Source organism: Belonocnema kinseyi, chromosome 8, assembly GCF_010883055.1.
Source record: "Belonocnema kinseyi isolate 2016_QV_RU_SX_M_011 chromosome 8, B_treatae_v1, whole genome shotgun sequence".
NCBI lineage: Eukaryota > Metazoa > Arthropoda > Insecta > Hymenoptera > Cynipidae > Belonocnema > Belonocnema kinseyi.
In genome coordinates, this window is record NC_046664.1 from 55736813 (window position 1) to 55757461 (window position 20649).

At 38.2% G+C, this 20649-nt stretch overlaps 1 protein-coding gene across 2 annotated transcripts; it reads right to left on the reverse strand.

The window, feature by feature from the left end:
* Positions 1–261: 261 nt before the first annotated feature.
* Positions 262–19889, reverse strand: LOC117179155 (neurofascin). 2 transcript variants are annotated; one of them, XM_033370854.1, is made up of 6 exons: positions 19161–19889; positions 3020–5716; positions 2758–2926; positions 1307–1485; positions 657–932; positions 262–450 (listed from the first exon to the last, which is right to left on the reverse strand). In XM_033370854.1, exons 1-6 carry the CDS (start codon positions 19243–19245, stop codon positions 290–292), a joined length of 3567 nt encoding a protein of 1188 aa, XP_033226745.1. In that variant the 5' UTR covers positions 19246–19889; the 3' UTR covers positions 262–289. The 2 variants fall into 2 exon arrangements, with proteins under 2 accessions (XP_033226745.1, XP_033226744.1); XM_033370853.1 differs by having other exon boundaries at positions 1298–1485.
* Between the last annotated feature and the right edge of the window lie 760 nt (positions 19890–20649).

Genomic DNA, 20649 nt, shown 5'->3' on the forward strand with positions numbered 1-20649 from the left:
CACGGCGCACAGAAGCTGTTGAAGCGCCGTCCAGGTCACTTCCAGGCGCCAACTGATGATTTCGCAGTCGAGGTGGTAAGGTGGCGTAGTAGTTGACGCCAGGCGACGCCAAGTCAGTCCCGTAAATCGACCTGCAGGGTCGATGGAGGTGAGGATGCACCACCATTCCAGGATTCGTTGGAGATGTCCCACCTGGATTTTCGATGACGATCTCCATATGGTGATGCTGGGGGGCTTGCTGCTAGAGCCAAGTTTGTGTTTTGCCGGCTCGCGAGCCGGTAGGCTGATCTCAGACAATGATCTCACGGATTATCCGTCTTCCTCGGCTGTTCGGCGTAGAGTATCCCGACTCGAGGCTCTCGTCGTAGGAGAGGCTCACCTGCTGGGGTGGCTTCGCATCCTCGTCATAAGCCTCCTGGTATGGCAGACCTGAGACATCGTAGGGCGAGTCTGAAAAGAAAAGCAAGCATTGAAACAAATAGTCTCGATTGAAAATTAGGGTGCCTTGAGAAATAAAAATTGGACAAATCACAAACTCCCTTATAATTTTCTTTTCAAGCCAGCTTTCTGCACTAGGGGGTTAAAAATTTAATTTGCAAGAAGGTGAATATAGTTTCAGTAATAGTTTGTTCGGGGAAAAAGAACATTGTACTAACCGACATGCTTTTGTGACTTGACGACGGCGGAAAATGGTTCGGGACAGAATTGCTGGCGACTCAAGTTGTGGGTTTCCCTATAATCATCGCGTTGTGGCATGTAATGAGGGTGCGCTGGGTAATCGGACTCGGTAGTTGCGTATCCGCCCATATCGTAGGGTTGGTTGACGCCGTTGGCCGCAGCCGATTTCATCTGCCAAATGGAATCCTGCGAGTTGACGGACCCACCATTGTTTGAGTTAGAATAGCTGTTGTCCATATAACCCATGTTGACACCTGTAGGAATTGATTCGACAAATTAGCTATGTTGTGTGCAGGTGGCGCGTGCATGCATGTTAGAAAATGTGCTTACAAAATCACATGCATTAATATTGAGATATCGTTAATCAACATTCGAATAATTATTTTGTGGTCAGGTCAAAAATTATCGGAGGTAAAGGAAAGGGAATTTGGTTTATTTATATACTTAATTGTGTGGAGATTTTCTCCTTGTTAAACATCCTTTATGGTTGAGAATTGATTTTAATGTAATGATTACTTTGAATAGACCACTATTCTTAGACACAATCATGCAATTATACCATGTTAGTACAGAGATTTTATGCTTAATTTAGTGGGGTTAGTAAGTACCGATCATTTACCATTCTCACCATTGATGTTGTGGTTTGGTTGATGGTAACCATATCCAGGTTGAGCGTAGGCAGGGGTCTTTGAATCTTCAAGTGCCAAGGCGTGGTCTAAGCTGTGTTCCAAGGCTTTGTTTTCTGCATAATATGGTGGCGGTGCTTGAGTCTGTTGTCCATTTCCAGTTACGAGGCTGGGTCGGACTCTGCAACATTCAAAATTCGATCATGAACAAACCTCATCAATATTCCATTAACTATTAGGTTAAATTAGTTCCAGAAAAATCGCTCGGCCTATTTCATTATCAATTATCAATTGCATTATCTGTTTAGATAATGCACAAATTTTATTTCGGCTTTTGAACCTCCGTCATGGGAATCTTGACTTTAAATAAATTGGCTAGTGATTGCCGAGAAATTGAAGATGAAAGGAATAGCGAAGAGGAAAGCAACTTATCTGCCTTCGAGCGAAGCGTCGAGTCTTTCTTACGGAATTGTAATACGCGGAACGAACTATGAGCTTAAATCAATTACGGGAATTGCAAAGGAGTTGAATACAACTTGCAAACGAGATTGTAAGAGATACGCGTAGACAAAAGCAAAGGGGTGAATAGAAGATAAAAACAAGGCAGATACCCCTTTAATGTGTCTCCTTCATCGTCAAAATTCGCCATAAAAGTGAAATTTACTCGTGAAAAAGGTGCGCTGAAAGCTCCTAGCTCCTAAACGATGTCTCTTAAATTCTTACAGCTCAATATGTTGTCTGCTAATACGCGATGGGCACTAAAAGAGAGTTTGTAAATACGTTCACTTAAGAATAGCAGTTTCGCGTCCACCTACTTTGAAGTTTTTACGGCGCATTCTAAAGGTTTTATTGAGCTTAGTACTGCGCAAGATCGTTCCTTTATTGTATTTAGGTCACTGTGATTGCGATTAAAGTGGTCCTAAAACGTTCAATTAGATTAGAAAGGTAATTCGAAAGTTCGCTCGAAAAAAATAAAAAGTAAATAAATTCAAGACGAAGTTAAGGTAAATATTTTCGTCCTTTTTCAGAAACGGATTATTAGAAATTTATAGGAAATCCTGCGACCCGAGAATCGACTCTCCGCTTTATCCGAGCATCTCGACAGAGATTATAAAAACGGATATGCTATCATCGTTGACTGAGTATGTAGGTAGATTGCCTCGAGGACGAGGACGATGTATGGGCCTTGGAAAGAGTATCGGTTAAGATTATTCGCAAAAGAACCTTTTTATTCCTTCGCTCGTGAAATCACCTCCCGTACTCTTCTCCGTTTTCTCCATGACTCGATGAGACTTCCATTTCACGCTTTACGGGCTGCCCTGGCTTACGATGCTAGGTACGAGAAAAATTCCACGACGGAGGATGGGAGGGAAAAAGTGCATACCACGACAAATATAGATTGGTTTAGCATGCTAACGCGAAATGAGGGACAAGATTGAGCTAGCAGACTTACGCGTTTGAGTCCATTTCATAGTCTTTGGCTTTGGCAGCATGTTTCCTTCTAAAACGACAGAAGAGGAGGACCAGAGTGGCAAAGAGCAGGAAGACTGCACCGCTTACAAGCAAAGTTATCACTGTGGGTGTTGCCAGGCCACTTGATTGGGCAATGTAAGATGGTCCAACTATGAAAAAAATAGATTTTTGAAATAAAATAACAGTTTATACATTTTTTATTTGTAGGAAATTATATTATTCCTAATCATGAAAACACTTACTCTCAGCGTCCATGTATTCGCCGCATTTCTGGCGATCTGCTTTGAGGCAGAGTCTCACTCTAATGTGTGGGTCGGAATTATCAGCTTCAGAATCATGGAGGGGATTCTGCCTATGAGTGGAAGCACTTCCCAAAACCTCAAGAGGCCACTCCTCGGTAATCCTCCACGAGCTATCTGAGCCGCTATCCAATCTTTCGATTGAAGCGACAAGAGCCAGACAAGTGGCCCCAACATTCATGGACAGAAGGAAGGTCTCGGGATCGTAGGTAACCCTCATTGGCATTGGGATCTTAGCAACCGCTGTTGTTGCGCTGATTTCGTCTGAATAATCCGAGTGGTTTTTGGTATTGTAAACCTTGACCTTGAAGTTGTAATTTTGATGCTGTTCGAGATCGGTTACGTTGCAAGGATTGGATTTCCGACAGTCGAGTTCCTGCCATTGACCGTTGGGTGGTCCTTTGGGTGGGGCGCAGTCGGGAACGACAATATCTTGATCACTTGCAATTCTGCGATAAGAGACGAACGCTTTGGTTATTGGTAATCCCCCATCGAATCCCAAATCCCATTGCAGAGTCACATAAGTGGGTCCAACATCAACAGCATTAATTCTGGTTGGTTTTTCTGGAGCGCCTTTAGGTTGGAGTTTTATGGTTGATATGATGGCACCCTGAGCATTGGCTGCACGACAGCTGTAATCCCCGTAATCGGAATTTCGAATGTTGGTCATTTTTAGGATAGAAGTATAGACATCGTAGTTATCAGTACTGGTGGAAATTTCATAATGTCCGTCACTGGATCCTTGAAGGGGAGCGGCATTGGTCCCAAAGCTCCACTGGAATTCTGGTTTCGGCCAGGCCTGAACTTTGCAAGTTACTTCTGCGGTGTCTTTCAAATCATAAGCGACCTTTCCATGCTGGGGAAGAACAATTGGAGCGTGTTCGACCTTCAACATCATCTGCGACTCTATTCTTCTCAGTTCATTTTTAAAGACACAGGTGTATTTTCCACGATCGTTGGCTATAATTTTATCAGTTTCGGGACGAGCGTGACCCAAGAAGCTCAGGGTACTGTTTACGGTGATAACTCTACCATGTCCCTCAGATGTTGTTGTTGTTACCTTATAGAGCCTCTCATCAGCAGTAAGTTCCTGGTCGTCTTTCAACCAACGTACTGTTGGTCTTGGTTTTCCTTGGCCTACACATGTTACCGAAAATGAGGATTCTCCAACTTTTCTTGTAACATGTGGATGAAGCTTGGTGAGAATTTTGGGTGGTTGGATTACGGTCAGATTAACAGATGCAGGTTCACCGTTACCAATCTCATTCATGGCAAAACACCTGTAGGTTCCCTCGCTGCTTAGCTGGACAGATTCTATTTCATACTTAGGACCCGAGTGTTCAGATGGTGGAATTTGGATAACTCCCAACTCTGATTCCTTCGACCACTGATACTGAGGTTCCGGATATCCACCAGGACTAGCCATGCAGGTGAGGATCACCCTTGATCCTTCCACAGCCTCAGGTGAATCTGGAGTAATTCTCGCAGGTCCAGGCTTATGTCTAACGCGAATCGTTACTTTTGCACTTGCTGACTGATTTTTTCGTTCACCTCCAGTTGGATGGATGTTATTAATAGCTCTGCACGTGTAGTTTCCTGCATGTTCTGCTGTAACGCGAGTAAGGCGTAAGATGGGACCATTTTGTCTATATTCTGGTCGTCCTTCTCTAAGCCATTCGATAACCGAAGGCGGGGGATTGGAAGAAACATTACAGTGGACGGTGATGGAGTCCTCTACCTCAGCTACGCGAACATTACTGCCCTCGATGGCGACAGTTGGCGGATAAAGTACATCCAAGGTGAGAGAAGCCTCACCCTTTCGAGAAAGCCCATTATCAGCTTGACAGGTGTAGGTACCAGCGTCTTGAAGAGTTACTTTTTGAATAACATGTGTCAAAGTCATGGCGACATAATTGGAATCCCGCATCCATCGAACCATGCCTACTCCTGGCTTTGAGTCAACGTTACAGTTTAAAGTTGCTGTAGTATTAGCCTCAACCCTAAGTGGATTTTCCGGTCCTACCCGAACTCGTGGATAGTAGCTCACATCCAGTTTCACACTAGCTTTCAAAGATTGCCCTTCAGGCATGGCTCGATTTCTAACCTCGCAGAGAAAGGTCTCCCCATCGTCCTCTTTCCTTGGCACAATCATGAGTGTCCTACCGGTTTGAAGGTAAGATTGGTGTGGTCCGCGGTACCATTTCACTTCCGGCTCAGGACTTCCACCCCTGGTGTTACACTGAAGTTCAAGTCGTTCACTCTCTCGAGCAACAGCAGACATTGGAGATATTGTAGGTGGTCCAGGTGCCCTCAAAACGGTTAGGGTGATGTTCTTATGGTACAGATTTTCTCCCGTACCGCTGACCTTTACTCGGCACTCGTACTTTCCATTATCTCGCTCGTAGGAGACGTTCTTAATCTCCAGGTCGTACATGCCCGCTTCTAGGTTCATATGAACCCGGTAGTAAGGCGCCAGAGCGGTTTGTTCAATAGCCGCATTGTCGTGCACGTTGTTCGTGTGCGTCAACCAAAAGCAGGTGGCATTTTCCCTTGGAGGGGAAAACCGACATTGCAGCTTCACAGTCGAACCCTCGTGAGTGTCCACTTGAGTCTCTTCCGCCGCTCTTACGTGCACCAGAACTATAACAGAAAATTAGGTACATGTTAAAAATATTGCCTCGGCTAAAAACTGATTTCAGGTGTCCAGAGTGTATTTTACTCTAATTATACATTATAAGTTTTGGAATAAATTAAACGAACCTAAATAGGTCAGGCAGAAAAACATATTACCATAGATAAATACACTTCTGACATTAGTTAATTTCTTTTTATCTTTCTTCAAATGGTTCTTAACGTAAGAAATTTCCTTTCTCTTTTTCTCTCAATCTGCTCAGTATGTGTGCTCATCTTGTAGATGTAGGGAGTCGATATGTATATACAACGAGGGAAGAATATTCAATGCGTGAATAAGAAAGTTGGAGTAGGAAACCGAGGGTTTTCAGTATCCCGCGAGTGTCATGCATCGTTACTATGATTTTCTCAGAGAAGAAGTAGTAAGCTTCTTTTGTTCGTGACAAGTGTCGAAGGCAAAAAAAAGACGTCATGGTACTTCCAATCCGATGCTACGAACTACTCGAGTCATTATGGAGGCAAAATGCTTCGATGGTATGACAGCTCGTATAGCGTGTGAGCTTTTCACCTCCTCACGAATCGACGCTTGGAATTCTTTATAGGGCACTTTAGCGTTATCACCCTTCCCTCATTCGGCCAAACCCTGCACTCCTTATAGCACGTAAAGTATTAAGTTGCCGTACGCGGCTATTTCGACGAGTTCGTCGAGTCCGCACGCACCACTTCTGTGAAAGACGGAATTTCATGTCAGAGTTTTTACAAGTGTGTTTTATTGCCACGTGTAATTGCTTTGTTTAATTTTTCCTAAATCTGCACCCAGTAAAATTTTATTACGTAAATGAGAACACAGGTTTAAATAATTCCTTATATTTGATTTAGTTTTAACCTTTTATATTGGGTTTCTAAAGAGAAGAATGCAATAATGGTTTGGTTCGATTTTCAAAAAACGGGAAAATATTGCTGGCCAATCAACGAGCGAGGATTTTATTTCTGCGCAGAAAATTGCTCCCCGAAGGTTAGTGAACGGTTTCACTGATGATGCCCGGTGGCTTTTTTTCTGGGTTCGAGAAACTGTTAGAATGGCTTTTGAAATTGGCCTCGTACGCTCGAATCGAAGCGCGTGTAAAAATCATCGCAAACAGGGACGTAAAATGCAGAGCGTACCGTTGCTCATAAGAATCGGTGTACCGGTACCGTTCGATGCGTGGACCAGATGCAATCGAATGGCCAGGTTGAATGCGGTGGCAAAAACGACTGAGTGCGTCGGGCTTACTCATAAATGTGGGTCGTCACTGGGTCATGTAACGGTACGTTGGCTTCATCGTGCACCTTTCTCTCTCCATCCGTATCCAATAATCGGCTCTGCGCTCGTGTCGCTACTCGTTTGTCGCCCGATAAGCTCGCTAAGCGATTTCATTTTGTTGTAAATTATGCACGCCTTGCGTCTCTCCTACAGCGGATGTACAGACTTGTGGTAACATTGCCTATGACGGATTCTTTCGTAAGCACTGTTGCCAGATTATTTTTGATGAGAGCTCTCCCTAAATCAATAAATCAATAAATCAATCATTCTGGCTAATAGTTTCACTACCTTTGCCAGGAATTCCTCTCAAAAAAGGTCATGAATATAAATTCAGATAGAAAGAATGATTCTTTTCGTTCCATTTGAAGGAATGGTTCGAACAGATCTCAGTTGCAGGTTGCGATTCACCTTGAATATTTAACTGTCTCAGCGCCTCCTGCTCTAGGGTGTCTGGCTCGCCTTATCAATTTCTCGCGATATTTTCGCCTGCGAGGGATCAAGGGATAGAGCAAGCTCAAGGTAAAATATTCTTTTGATTTCTAACTCTCTTTTCTCTCAGCATTAGCTCCTTTGAGCACACGCGATGCATACAGATATCGATTCCTTTGAAAAGGCTGCAGCCTCTTCTTTTCTTCTCTTCGTTAAACAAATGCATCCTTTTCCCCCCCCCCCCCCCACACTACTCGTCACTTCTTCAATTCCTTTTCTTTCATCTCCTTCGGTTTAACGACGATTACTTGCCTCAGTGGTTAAGGACGAAGAGATCCGGCTTGAAGCGCAGGTTGCAGGATGCTTCGAAGTACGTGGTTTATAATGGCCACGATTGGCGTGCAAAATAAAGGAAGTTGGCAGAGTGGGGAAGGGGGCAAAAGGGGTACGACGAGAACTGCATAGAGAAACTCTAGAGCCATTCGGTGAAGTGCGATGCAAGCGGATACGGAATGACGTTATATTGCTACACAGTAGCAAGATAGGTTGTTGTTTGAGGACTCCAGACTTAATGGATGTTCACACGAATGGTTCCAAAGGTACCTTTTCTCTCGGAGAGAATTTTCAAAGGCTCGAAAATCCTTTTTCTACATAAACCTCTTGGAAACAGTTCTCAGAGAAAGTTAACAACATCTGGATTAGTCGTTAAACGCGAAAATTATAATTTCCGTTTGATATCAGAAAAGCAGAAATAGCAAGTGTTCCATAGAAAATGAAAATTAATGACTCCCTCGAGAAAGGAAATCAATTTTTCACAAGCTTTGCCTTTACTTCCGCTGCATTATAATCCGAATGAAACTTGTGCAAAATGTGCCGTGCAATTTTTTCTAAATGTATTTTTCAATTATATGCGCACAAAGGAATGAGGATGAAAAGAGCGTTATAGAGGAGCGAGTAAATGTAACCTAGTTCTACATACATATATATATATATATATATATATATTACTTCTTTAGAGGTTTCTTAACTTCGGTGCTGTCAAGTCAGCGATTTTCTCAGTGAACTGTACCAACAGTCAGCCTTTTTTTGTTAACAAGTTGCGAGGAAAATACTTTTATTTGTAAATATAAGAAATTGTGAAACAAAAACGTTAAATCCGACATTGGTATAAAAATTTGGTTAAATTTGTGTCATTAATTTTTTTTTAAATGATTCTAGTCCCGAAAAATGACGTAACTATGCGACAATATAAGTTAAAGTTTGGCGTGCCAAGCACCAGGTCGTTATTGCTCTTCCCCATGTCGGTTTTAACGACATATTCGGAAACGTAGTCTTTTATCGACCTTTACCACATAATGGATCCAAATAGGGTCGTATCGATTAAACTATAACTTTTACATTTCTTATTTATAACTGCTGTTGGAATTATCTACGGCATTCGTTGGTCACATTGTGTTGTTTGATGATCCCAGTTTATCCCCTTATATATTCAGACTTTTAGACTCTAGGCCAAAGGTATCTGCACCTATTCTACCAACGCGAAAAAATCAGCCATCGCGTGTTGGTTACGAATTCGTTAACAGAGTTGGAAGCCTATAGGAAACCTTTTTTCCTAAGTTTTAAGCGAGTATGCTGACCTAATCTACATGTTGTTATAGTTCATTACTCGACCACTCAAGGCAAGGAGGGAAGGAAAACTTTATTATAAAGTCGTATCAGAATCTGCGTTCGGTTACAGTCAAGCGAAATAAGTTTGTAAAAGTTTTATTTGTAAAATCGCTCACCCCCCAAGACAAATAGCTGAAAGGTTGAAAAAAATGTTTGAACATTTCTCACTATTGAGCTAGGTTATCTGCTTTATTGTCTATTCCAATGCGAGGTCAACTCTAAATAAAAAAACTTCATGAGCAACTTTTTTTCATTCTTTGAATAAAATTATACTCGAGTGACACTAAATATTATTAGATTTATTGGTAATCATCCGTAATTTCCGGTAGGAATTACAGATCAGCCTTTGCAGATTATTTAGTTTTTATGGGCCAATATTTTATTTCTATTTCATATTAAAATAAAATTATTTCTCTAATTGCATAAGCTAATAATTAAATTTGCTACGTTTATTGAAATGATTATTAGAAATGACGGTTTCTTTTGCACGGTAAATTTGATTTGGAACGACATCTGGATCTATTTTCGAGTGCGGCTATTAGCAGGGGAACGGAGACCTTTCTGTCCAGGACAGAACCAGTGACTTGAATGTACCGAGTACTCGGTGAGCGAAATTTATAGTGGGCCATTGGAAGATCGATTTCCTTCGTCGCTAAGAACATGAAAGTGGAGGAGCTTGGCAAAAGAAGACAGGAGGACACGAAGCGGTGCTTTCGTAAGAAATTGCAGCGTTTCTCGCGAGGAGCATTTTCATTTGTTCCTTCACACTAGTCCTATGCAATACACGTAACTGGAATGGTGTGAAAAAGTTCTCTGAAGCCTCATACCTACGGATTTGCTTTTCGGTTATCTTGTCGGTCCCAGTGGTGCCTCTATTCTGCGATCCTTTCCGAGAAATTGATAGAAAACCCATAGATACCTTGAATTTTTGATTCCATTGATTCTTCTATGGTATTATTCTTATTTTCAAACAAGAGAGGTTCAAAAATAGTTCTTTAATTTAATCGCTTTTTAAAAATTAGCTTCTCTGTTTCCAGTGGATGAGAACCGGGTGTCCTGAACTCGAGAGGACCTTATAGTCTATTTATACACCAGTGCAGAAGTCTGTTACTTCAACTGACTAGTTTTTTTTTACTGTCGACATTGTAAAATAGCTAGACTTTCGAACGAGAATTTAAATATAATACTTGATCCCAGGGCGAATTATAATTCGCCATTCAGATGTAAAAAAGCTCATTTGCTTTATTCTCTCATTATAAATTCTCCGGCAAACTTTTAAATTCTCGTTTTTATTGCGAAGGGAGTGAAATATAATAAAAAGCAGGCTCATGTGCTTTTATAGTAAAATGATATATAATTTTTTTCAGATGAACGATTGGCACAAAGTTTAGCATCTAATTTCAAAATTTATTTTTTATTAATTAATATAAATCATATGAGCTTCAAAATCAATTATTGAGAGCAAAAGCATTTTTAAAGTTTCCAAGTTAGTGTGTCAAAGCTGCATAATAATGTGCACTTGCTACCAGAATACTATATATTATATATTTAAAATATGAATACGAAAAAAAAGTAAATATAAGGTGAATACTCTTTTTGATTTAAAAAATGACTCATTCCCAGTAGGTCAAGAAATGTCAATAATGTCTTCATTGTTTACCACTATGTATTCACGCCTCGAGGGACAAAATCCATAATTGAGTGTTGTTTGAACAAGAGACTTGGGTGAATAGAGTTAATTTTGATTCTCTAGATGCAAAATTTACATTCTGAGAAAACTGAACTGCAAATATACAATAGATCCTATTGGTACAATACAGTACCGTCATACCTAAAATTAGACTCATGACAAGATAAAAGTTTAAACTATTGCCAAATTTATTCCAAAATAGATAACAATGTAATTATCAACTTTATTTAATACTCTCTTGAAGCAAAGGTCACATTAGTAACTTTTATATTATATAATTTATCATTTTTGTTTTCAGCTGTCAAATTTAAAATATAGAAAGGTACTGAGGTGTACCGAAACACAGTACAGTAAGAATGTAGGTATTGAAATAAGTAATAAAAAAATTACAGTGTATAGTAAGAAATAATTTCAAGTAGTCGATTGTGACACGCACATTCTTATGCCAGCATGTATATTCTGTCCTTCGGAGATCAGAAAGTGGATTTCAATCAAGGCAGACATAATGCTCAGTAAAGGAAAGGTTCTATCAGATTGTTAATCTCATGATCAACGCGAGGTAGAAAATTAGAGTTTCATCAAGAAACTTTCAAGGCTCTAACTTCAGATATGAAGTCGAATTTATGGTTGTTATTCAAACTTAATTAAAGCTGATAGGGGTTTGTGAATCAATTAACTTGCTCTAAATCTAAGATTTGCTAAAACATTTTGCTTTATTTATATCTGGATTTATTTAGTGTTCCATTTATTATTTAATAAGTTTCTTTAACATACCTTAGGTATTGAAGTAATTTAAATTGACAACCATGAAATGATTACAGATAAGGTCTAGTGTAAAATTTCCACGTATTCAGATTATCAGGAGGTCAGACCCGTGACTGGATTAAATGCGAAGTTGTTTTAGTTGAAAGCCGAGCTGCATTATGTTACTGTTACGGTAAGGAATTCGCGTACGTGAGCCGAAACGGATCCTTATCGATGCTAGTTGTACTAACTGCGGTTGTAATACTCAAGTGAAAGTTGACATTGAAAGAGGTGCCATGGTCATATAATATAAAAGTAATCAACGCCCATTTCCACGTTTTAACAAATCGAGAAACAAATGGAGAACGGGGTAAACGAGTTCAATGCCCAACGATAGCAATAATTTAACAGAAAATCCACAATCACTGAACACTTTATGATAAAGCATTGCGTCCGTTCCAAATGAATAATAACGTCACGTGTTGTAATTTCCCTGCTTTTAAAAACATTGTTTTAGCTTTTGAAAAGTATTTCCATTTTGCATAAACGAGGTAATGTAATTGTAAATCGCGTGTCCAGCTATCTAGCATTGATGACGAAATATAAAATTTCAATTCACTGAAAGAATAGAGAGGCAATTTTCGAAACATATATTTTATATTCCTTAATAATCCTGAATTCATAAGTCCCAGTAGTGCAATTATACCGTAAATCAACAAATTTCCATCAATGTTGAATTAATTGACAGTAATTATTGTAACTGGACTATTATTTTGCCGCATTCGTTTATTTTTAATTCATAAAATGATAGCGCGAGATGGAGTCGTAATTCCACAATTTTCTATTGTACTTTTTTGTTGCTAGTGCATTTATGCTATCAAGCGTATAGAAAAAGTTGCTTCGGCGAACAGCCCTGGGAAGACCGTGAATGGGAACGAGTGCATATTTTAATTAGTTGTACAATAATCCCTAGAAGATTATTCCGCGCTAACGCTATTCCAGAAAGATTACGCTTTTGTTACATCCTTTTTGTTTAGAAAAATGCACGTTCTTTCAAAAGAATATTTTTTTTAATTAACTGAACTGATTATCGAAAAAATTTCAATGTAATATAGCTAAAGGATGTGTGCGTCGAAAATTGTTGGGACATAAACTTAAAAAGTTGTTATACTTTGTGCTAATACAACTTCATTTATTCGAGAGAACGACCAAAATATCGATACTGACTTTCCTTATATACCGTTTATTTTAGTAGAGATAAAAATTCATTTATGAAGAGTGAATTTTCCTGTGAATTTGCCAGAAATGAATATAATTGTGGATGCAGTTCGACGCCCGTCCAATTTTAGCATTTTCAGTTTGAGTCTGTACGCCTTCCGACAGAGGGTGCCACCAGTTCCAGATTCCACGATAGCTTGTCCTGCAAACTGCAGTGGCCGAGTAATAATTCTTAACTTAACACCCACTGTTTCTTTCGGATAACGTAACTATATTTTTATCGATCATGTGCTACAAAGATTTACCATTTGGCCACACCTCACTCATATTTTTCATACTCGTATTACTATTGGACGGCTAGGAACGTTCCATAGACCTAGAATGAAATATGTAGTACGAAAAATGATGTATAGGCCCACCGCTATCTCTTTCATTGTTTTTAGCGGAAAGTGTAACCATTATTTTAAAAACTATACTACTTCATTGAAATTAAAAAACCATTAGGTATCGTGATTTATATGTCCTATTTTAAGCGAATTTACAAACTTTGTGCACCAGCAAATGTGGATGAAAGAGATTGGCTATCAGTAATAAAACATGCGTGTCAAAATGTGAATAATTTGCTTTAATCTGATCGAAACCAAACTGCGTGAAAACTTTTAATAAATTAATTTTGGTTAAATTAGGAATGTTACGCTCACTGGAATTGAACTGGGGAGCTTCGAGTTCGAAATGTAAATGAATTACGAACTACAAAGGGTTCATAGTTCATATTAATTGCTTTCAGATGCATGTCGCAGCCAATTGGCGCACAGTGAATGTATAATTATATAATTTCAGTTTTCGACAAAATCCACATAAAGTTAATAATTTCCATATTCTACAGAAGTATTTCTTAAGTGGGTATTAAAAAGCGAATTTTATTAGCTATTGCTAATTGCTGTTGTTAAAGTACAATTTCAAGCGTAACTTATTGCGTACTCGTATTCCAGTTAAAGGCCGCTTTGAGTAAAATATGAAGAACGTTACTTGGATAAAAGTGCAATATTGAGCTTGTGCAACCTATGAATAATTTACTGAGAGAGAAAAGAACAATTTCAATGAAAAGAGCTTGCAACTTGTTTTCCTTTATGAATCTGAGTCAATGTTTACAAGAACGGAATACAAAAAGCCGACATGTTCGAAAGCGATTGATTGTATTAATACAATAGAATATTTCGAATTGTATTTTCTGTCTTTGTCTAATAACATTGGGCATTGTTGAGAAGAAATTAGAGAATGGGTTACACAAATTTCGAATTTGGTTGAAGCTACGAACATTTCTGAGCGTGATATAGCCAGCATAATTTCCGCGCTACGTCTAATAACCTTCTCTTTGTGAAGTGTCCCACAGTACGGTGAGTATAATGTGCACAGAGACGTGTATAATAAAATATACATATACAGCAACAACGGTTTCAAAATTCTGGTATAATGCCTGACAGTCCAGTTTACTATTAGGTAGGATAAACATTAATAGCAGACCACAACATGCATTACAATAAACTCATTATTATTTTTTGTATATTTTCTAACTTGTTTTTTTATCTAACAGCTTTTATCATACACAATTCTGATGCAATTACAGCCTTTTTTTTAAGCATTCAGAAAACATTTGTTTTTTATGTTTACATCTTAGAGTCTTAGACCGGTTATATGAAGCGTAAAAATCCTTCCAGAGTTTTAAATGGCTTATTGGGACTCATAAACTTTAAGTTTAAGCTAACGTTGATCGACGATTGTTACATATAAATATATCTTGGGTCATAACTTGGCATGCATTTACGGACTTTTATTTTACATGTAGCGATTAAGCCAGAAGTGCGGGTGGAAATTGAACACTTCAGTTTATAGGAAAGCTCGTTTCGGTTTCGAATTTATAGATGAAGAGGGCAGTATTATCGAACTCCTCAATAGGAAATGGTATATTGCCCTGTGTTGTTTTATTATACTTACATGAATTTTACGCCCTTCGTGACTGAAACGGCCGGACACAGGCATATGTGCTTATGTTTATGCCTTTCGTTTACGAACCCTGAACCATTTGAATCGTGACGATTACGTGCGTGTTCGGAACTTTCACGACCCCGATTTAAACGCGAATTAAATTAAATCTCCACGCGGTGTTCCATTACGCGGGGATATAATGTGGCGCATTTCGTGCGCTTTCACCGTCGTTCACTTATCGAGAAGTCGTTTTCGTTTTTTGCACGTGCAGCCGAATATAACCGTTGTCCTGAGTTTCATTGCTTATTGCTCTCGAGACAAGGAACTACAAGTGAAATCAACCATTTGCCTGAAATCATTCTTCAAATCAATTTTCTAGTCAATAATTGGGAAGTGGAGCAAATATTTTGTCCAATTCGAGCCGAATCACTCACTTCAAAAGTAACTTGGATCTAAAGAGTAATCAACTTTTTTTCAAAGCCAATGCGATTCGGGAAAAGGGAGTTTCCGCAAACATAGTTCCACCAAAACGAATCACGGGGGAAAACTCACTTTCGGAATAACAGAATTTCCGCCCAAACTTCGGACCCCGCAATCTGTGCTCTTTTCAAAAGAAACTTTCACTGAGTTATGTCAATCTGTCGCGAGATATCTTGGTTAATAATTTCTTTGATTTCTCTGAAATTATCTTGGTTTTCGAGGAGAAATGCGATGATGCTATTGAACGTCCCACATTGTAAGGATGTCATTCGGTTTAAATTTCAGTTCGATCGGATGAACGCTCGAATACTGTGAAATCGCGTTTGAATCTCTTCTGGAGAAAGGAGGCTCTTGCTATTCCAAATGCGACCTTGCGTGAATTCTAAGTCGATCCAAATTTTTCACGGTTACTCCGTCGCGTCTGAGTCGCGGTTTAAATTAGAACATCTGCTTGCTGTCAGCCTATGTACTTCACAATATTCTTCTGAAGAATTTAATTCTTTATTGAAGATAACTGTCCATTTTCACTATGAATTTCTGATAGATTGCGATAGAACATTGTATGTTCTACATATGATCAAAGTAAGATTCTAAACTGTAAAGGAAAGATTATTGGTCCATGTGAATGGCGAGCATCAATTAATGCTCACCAATTGAGCAATAATAAATGAGCAAATATAGACAGAGATTGTTTTACTCTAGACTTGCATGACGAAGTCAATAATTACTCTTCATTTTGGACCAAGGTCCTACAAATCAGAAAATCATCTCAGGAAGTGAAAAACTAACTAAAAATAAAAACATCTACTTCATTTTCAATCCTGTTTATACTTTGTTGCATGTTTTTGTAACAAGTTCGGTTTCCTTTACCATTTTCTGTTTTTCAATGCACTCAAGTTTCGAGCAAACAGAAAAGCCTAATCAATTATTTAACAAGTAGAAAGCTTCGTAGAAACCTTGAGTTGTAGTCTAAATCCCTCAATATGTTTAATACATCACAAAGCTTTTTCTTATTTCACTTTTTCTACACTACTAAAAATTAAAGTAGATCTTCAAGTTAAAGCTGCAAGCAGCAAATCCAATTCTTTTTAGCTGAGAGAATCTTGCAGCTGTCACTCATCTGGTTGTAAGCCCTCCAAGTCTCATAAAATAAAAATAACATCAGCTTTCCTCGGCAGCTTAGAAATGCTCGTTTCCCATTTCGCAGTCTCAGAAAAAAATTCGTGGCATAACTTTCCGTCAAAGAATTCCTGACTGCGTGATAAAATGTCCGTCTGCGAACGACGCCCGTTTAATTAGTCTTATGAACGTTTACTCATTAGTAGAGGAAAACTTGAGACATTTTGCTTATCTTGTTAGGTAGGATATTCACTATACAGTCGCTTGCACAATAGTGTTGATTACTTGATTCAAGAATATACTGATAAAAGCTTCAATTTGGATTAAATTAGTTAATCAGCTAAGACATTTTAAAATAATATAATGTGTTTGTTTATAAACTACAAAGAGTACCTTTATGGAAGGTAATATCCACTATTACAAAACTAGAGATTACTGTAAAACAGAATTCAAAATACAGCATGAAATATTTAGTGGATAATAAAATATAGACAACGATTATCAAAACTGATCACCATCTCCTGATTATGGTTATGAGTGAAACTTAGTGTGGTAATGTCATTAGCTTTGATCATTAAAAATGTAGTTAGTGTTTCGATTATCTCTTTTATGATGAATCAGAAAGTCATGATGTAACATTATAATCGAGATAAAATGATAGTCTATTTATAATTTAAAGAGAATCATAAAAAAATTATCTCGAAAAAAGTATCGAGAGGCTTACGTTAAATAATGTAAAGATAAACATCTTCGGTTTTATCATTAAGTAACGTCATGTAATATCTCCACGACAAAACATAATAATCAATGAGAATTGTCTGTAGGATCAAAAAAGAATCCTTAAAAATTGAACACAATACTTGGCAATACAAATTTAAAAAATCATATTGGCGTTCTCAGTTTATCATTTTATAAACTTTCTGTTATTAGTTTGCCCGCGTATTCTTTCGGAAAAAACTTACTTTTATAGTTTTTTTTTTTTTGGGAAAAATAACTATCACAATCAAAACAAAAGACCCATTTTTTAATGATTGGAAATTTGAATATTTTTTTCTTTTATAGTTTATAACACCATGTTTAGCTTGGACGAAAAGCTGCCAAGTAACTTATATTGCTTATTCATCTAGATATTGGTGGACAGATAAATATTCCGATATTCTATACATAAACTAAAAATGTCACTAGGGCAACCCAATAATATTTGTACTTATATAAAATTCATTCTTTTATTGGTTTTAGAATGTTTTTCAACCAAATAACATAATTTAGCGTTTTTTAAGAAAAATATTTCACAAGTTTAGAAAGGAGTGTAAGAACCCTACAAACCTTGAATGAAACATTTTTTACGTAATAATGTTCAAGGAACATTAATATTTCAGGGTAATTATTACACATAAGTATGAATTAAAAATGAATCTTATATTTAATATCTGTCATCTTATTTATTTTATAAAAAAATCCATTCCAACTCATCACTTTTTTTATATACCACCTTGTTTTGTGTAACTAACATTTTATCATTATCATTAAGAAATCTAGGATTCACCATAAGGATGGAATTCTTTACTGCTCTCTCCCAAAAAAATGTTCCTCCAAATAATACAAATTCGAATAACACATTTTTTTAAGACATGGAAATTGGGAGACAGACATTTTGGGCAATTAGAAATTAAAATATTGGATCGTAACCAACATTATTCTGCAAGACAATTAAAAACTCTAAAGTTTTATTCTATATGCTTAGATACTTTAAAATAATCTTTGGTTTCATACAATACAAAAATCATCAGCGTAAGACTCCAGAATGTATTGTAGGGTAATTACAACTTGAAAGTTCACCATTTATTTCTAATTTTTTTTCTCTCTCCACCAAACCTATAATCTATTTTCTTTCCTTAAAAACATTTTAAAAAATGTTATGTATGACGTCATGTATTTTTCAGGATTAGGAAATCACAAATCATCGTTAGTTTCAAACGTTATACCTATTTTTCTAACTAAATCCACACCCGCAAGATATTGCCGATTTATCATAAAATATGGAATCCTGTAGAACTGTTTTCTCTCTAGAGAAGATTACCTGTGATCTAGACATTTTTTAAATCTGAAATGTCCTTTTTAGCAAGAATCATAAAAATGTGAAGATTTTAATTTCAATGATAAATAAAGATTTTTCGTAATGAGATCCAGTCGAAATTAAACGAAACTTCAAATAGCATATTCATTTTTTCCGTAAGAAAATGTAAGATGAATAACTTTTCTGAATGTTATTAATATTTAAAAAATTGATAACATCTGCTTTTGATGATCAAGAATAGAAAACTGATCTCTTTTATGTATTTCCTTCTAAACTGAATTGTACCCAGTAAAATTGTTCTGAACCATATAAATAAGATTAGTTTTTCTCTTCAAGAATCCTCCACATAATCCCAAAAATTCTCAATCGACTACCAAAGCTCGACAACCCTAATTTACCCAGTATCACGCGTTCCCTCTTCATCTACTGAATCTACTCTGATCCCTTCCATTCTTGTCGAAAGGTCGGAATCCGAAAACGAATTGGTATGCAATTTTTTTTATATTTAGCCTAGCCTATATTCTATCCCTTGCTGCGTTTTCAACCGGCGTAAACCGAGCCTGGTCGATTTTAACGGTTTTTACACGTCGATGGCTTCGGTTCATGATAGCATCAGAGTTCTCTTGTTCTATCCTAGTATATAACTATAGATTTCAACGATGCAACATAAACTACAGAGGAAATTCTCACAAACACCACGTGGACAAAAATGATCAACTACCTCCGACGGGCTACTCACCGAGACACGAGAGGAAGAGGCTGGTGATAATCCGAAGGGAGTGTGAGATCTTAAATCCGTGCGAATCCATGATGAATATCCTCATGCACACTTAACTCGAAATCCCGAAAATTTTCGAATCACTAATCCGCACAACGATTCTTTCTCAACAATCCTCTCTCCGCTTTCACCTGCAAACGGTCATTTCTAGTACTTCACCTCTTAACTCTCACAATATTGTCGATCCGAAAGACCATTTAGCCTCGGAATCACTATTTTTTTTATATATCTTAATTTCACTTGAATTGGTATTCACAAATGTATCACCACCGATTTGCAACCACTCCGAAGAACATCACTAAAGGTCCAGGAACTGAACCTCCTTGGTACCAAGACCTTTAAACCTTGCAACACACTAATTGTTTCCACGATTTCTTCTTTGACTTGCAAACACACCACTTTTAGCAGAAGTCAAAATGAAAAAAAAATGTATTATCGAGATTGCATATCCAAGGTTAGCAAACCATCACTAAGTCCAGACACTCGCGAACCTTTTGGTTGATTCCACGACTTTTCAAAGAAGTGAATAATTTCATAAAATTATGTCATGTATCCAATATTGTTGGTATTAAAATTTTTTTAAACACTTTGTGTCTTTGTTGCCGGCATTCACCGTCGGTGTTCAACGAACGTTTTCTCGTTAAAGGTCGACAAGACGATCCTCTCCACCAAAATCGTGAGCGCACCTCTCAACGGTCGCGCGGCAACTGAATGTAGGGACGCGCGGTACCAGCGCAACCCCCCACTACCTTAGCGGCCACCCTATTTTTTCTCTCGTGCAGCATGCAACCCACCGCACGATGGTCTCGGTTGGAGGGGTGTTGGAGTGAGGGGGATTGGAGTGGGGGCGGAATATAGTTGGTGGGGAAACTGTTGAGGGGCGAGGGACGTTAGGGACGTGCCCCACCGGTCCCCACGGCAGGTGGTTCTTTCTTCTTCAGGACAAACTGCAGAAGCCCGCAGGGACCACCGACCGTTTTTGACCGCCTGCGCCAGCTTTTTTTAGCGTTCGTTTAGCCCTGAGGATGGGAACATGCCCCAGTACTGGGGAAATATATTTTCTGGCACACGACTTGACGCTATCCTTCTTTTTTGCAGCATTTTTCTTCTCGTCTTATATTTAGCAACTAGCCTGTCTCTTTAGCTCGATTAAAATTTAGTTTAAGGCAAACTCCAAGGGTGAACTCCAAGTCCGGTGAGATTTGAATGAAGTTGGAAAGTGGAGACATTAGGCATTCAATCGATGTAGGGTAGGTAAATTTACTTTGCGGACAGCAAGGTAAGTGTGTTTGTACTACAGGTAGGAACTTTGTGATTAGATGACTTTTTGGGTTCTGGTGAGGTTGACAATAGATTTAAGAGCATAGTTGATGGAGTGGTGATTGGGTCCTTTGATAGATGGTCTTTTTGAGGGGGATTCACTAACAATGAGATATTTTAACTTAAGGAA